The sequence below is a fragment of the Phalaenopsis equestris genome, unplaced genomic scaffold, assembly GCF_001263595.1.
Source record: "Phalaenopsis equestris unplaced genomic scaffold, ASM126359v1 Scaffold000038, whole genome shotgun sequence".
Lineage (NCBI taxonomy): Eukaryota > Viridiplantae > Streptophyta > Magnoliopsida > Asparagales > Orchidaceae > Phalaenopsis > Phalaenopsis equestris.
This window is the reverse complement of record NW_018164480.1, coordinates 667,341-670,095: the sequence shown is the minus strand read 5'-3', so window position 1 is coordinate 670,095 and position 2,755 is coordinate 667,341. Positions and strand designations below refer to the sequence as shown.

The 2,755-nt window shown below is 40.0% G+C and overlaps 1 protein-coding gene across 1 annotated transcript in view; it reads right to left on the bottom strand.

The window, feature by feature from the left end:
- The window catches only part of LOC110018996 (probable carbohydrate esterase At4g34215), a 10,003-nt gene that overhangs the window by 2,918 nt on the left and 4,330 nt on the right, over positions 1 to 2,755 (bottom strand). The window contains exon 3 of the mRNA XM_020716512.1: positions 309 to 400. Coding sequence (XP_020572171.1) covers positions 309 to 400 — 92 coding nt within the window. The remainder of the gene's footprint in view (positions 1 to 308; positions 401 to 2,755) is intronic.

Genomic DNA, 2,755 nt, shown 5'->3' with positions numbered 1-2,755 from the left:
GTTTTTTTGTGTAATCGTCGAGGCGATCGACGAGTGTAATCCTCGAGTAACAAAATCCTCTGCAGCTCCATGGACGTAGGCAATTTGTCGAACCATGTAAATCTGTGTGTTCCATTGTGTTTTCTGTTTTGTGATTTTTCTCGATCCAGTTTTTCAATTTATTGTCGTCGTTTTTCACAACAACTTGTATTAGAGCTAAGGTTCAGATCTGAGGGAAAGTGATGACCAGAGATGATTTGATGACATCGAGGATCAAGAAGTTTAATGATACAGATTTCAGTTACTAGATGATGCAGTTAGATGACTACCTCTATGGGAAGAAAATTTATCTTCCGTTAATGGGAAAGCAACCGGAAAAGATGGATTCTCTAGCAGAGAATCAGACTTGTGAGCTGCATAACTTCCATCAGGGAAGAAGACATTGCACAACAAGTGTGTGTATCAGGTGAAAACTGCGCCTGATAGCAGTAAGAGGTATAAAGCTGGATTTGTTGAAAAGGGCTTTTAGCCGAGGTGGGATATTGCCCATGCAGTGGGAGTTGTAAGCAGAAACATGAATAACCCGGGAAAGAGCTTGGAGGTACAGAGCTATGTTGACGATGATATGTCGACTAAAAGTGTTACTCTTGAGAAACTGAAGTTGTGCTCGACTTCAACTAATCTTCTGGCATGAAGACCGAGGCTTTGAGAGAAAAGGGCAACGCAGTTAGTAGATGATGCAGTCCGTGTACTAGTCTACAACTGATGCTGAGTACATGGTAGTAGCTGAAGCTACAAAAGAGGTCTTATGGCTTGCTGGGCTAGTAAAGGAACTGAGTGTTGAGCAAGGTGGAGTTTATTTGCATTGTGAAAGTCAGAGTGTCATTTATCTAGCCAAGAACTAGGTGTATCATGCGAGAACAAAACACATTGATGTCAAGTATCAAAAGATTAGAGAATTGATTGCTTATGGTGATATTTTATTGTAAAAGGTTCATACTGATGAAAATGCAGCTGATATGTTGACCAAGCCAGTTACTATTAACAAGTTCTTGCATTACTTGGACTTATTGAATGTTTGCAGTTGCTAGACAACATGGTAGTCCAACCCACTTCAGTGTGTAATAAACTCAATGATGTATTTCTCCTAAGGGGTTGAATATTTACCAATGTGGAGATTTATTTGGTATGACTCATATACTATAAGAGGGACAAATGTTGGAGCGGAACTAAAAGAGCCAGCAAAGCGGAGCGGGAGAATCTGTCCAATCGGGGGAGTTTGGTTATGTGGGTTGGGAGTGAGGGGGCAACGCCCTGCAGTACGGTACATGGGTAATTATGTAATTACATATTGTAGTCTAGGGTTATATATATGTCTGTTTGCTTATTCTGTATTCTGTACTCTTTTCTGGAATCGTAAGAAAGTGACTGCTCTGCTCCCGAGGACGCAAACATCTTTGCCGAACCCCGTTAAATCTCCATATTTTCTTCTGGATCTGTGTCGATTATTGTTTTTCTTTGCCCTAAAAATCTCAACAATGACCAACAAATGGTAGTCGATAGTGGTTGACAACTATAGATACCAGAAGTTTTTGTAGGTCTTCAATATATTGTTATACTTTATTACCATATTTCAGATACAATATTAGCAAGCAATGATCGTCGTCGATGGCGATCAAGGGTGGTAGATGGTGGCTAATGTTGGTCAGTGGCTACGGAGACCGGAAGTTATCGCTTGGTCTTCAGTCTAGAATAGGCTCTGAATTACTTCTCTTCTCCTCATCCTCTTAAGTGAAGAGAAGGGATCTATTTATAGACTCTAAGGAAAGAACATTTTTGATTCTTTGGTGAAAAAGTTCTCCAACCACTTGATCAGACGACTCATATTGATCCCACTTGATTATATGATATTTTTAATGATCTGAGGGCATTAATGACCTTATAATTAAGTGAGCTTAGACTTGTTAGATTCCTCTAATCGAGAAGTTAGATTTTAATATAAATATGTTAAATTTGAAGTTCATTTGACCATTCAATTAATAATCCAAAATCTTTTATTGTACTTCAATGACTTGATTTGGGCTTCATTGAACTTGGATTGAACAAGTTTTGAGATCATTGGGTTTGTCTTATAGAGAATATTAGTTTAACTATAAAATTGCTGAAATCCGGGGCACGTGTGATCTTGAATTTGAAACGTTTTTATCAAAAATGCATCGAGTTTCATGTTTGATAAAATTTTTTATGACACGAAAAAAATTAGCCTTGATATTATAAAAAGAAGTAAACAAACAATTATATAAAGGGAGATTTACATACATAACACATAAAACTATTAGTATTGCCTATCTCACATCCAAACTTAAATATTTGCATTTTAAGCACCCATAGTCACCGTGTTAGACGTTTTCACCGCCAAAAGGGGAATCGTCCGAACCGCCGAAGCCGAAGCTGCGATTCCTCTGTCGATCTTGCCGACGCCTTCTTGCGCCTCTGTCGATCTCGCCGACGACTTTTTGCGCCGACTCCTCCGAAGCTTCGCCAAACTCCTATTGTCTGCGCACGCCTGGTGTTGCACTTGAAGCCTTCGCGGAAAAGCCCTCGTCTTCCTGTTGAACCGTCCGAAGCCCTCTTCGTCTTCGAACTTCCTCTGCGCTGAAATCCGAACTGTCGCGAACCTTGCCGAAATCCTTCACTAGTCGCCAATCTCCTCTGCCAAAATCTTTTTTATTCTTGCGCCGCCCAAATTTTCTTCCATGCCCTCGAACCTCGCTCT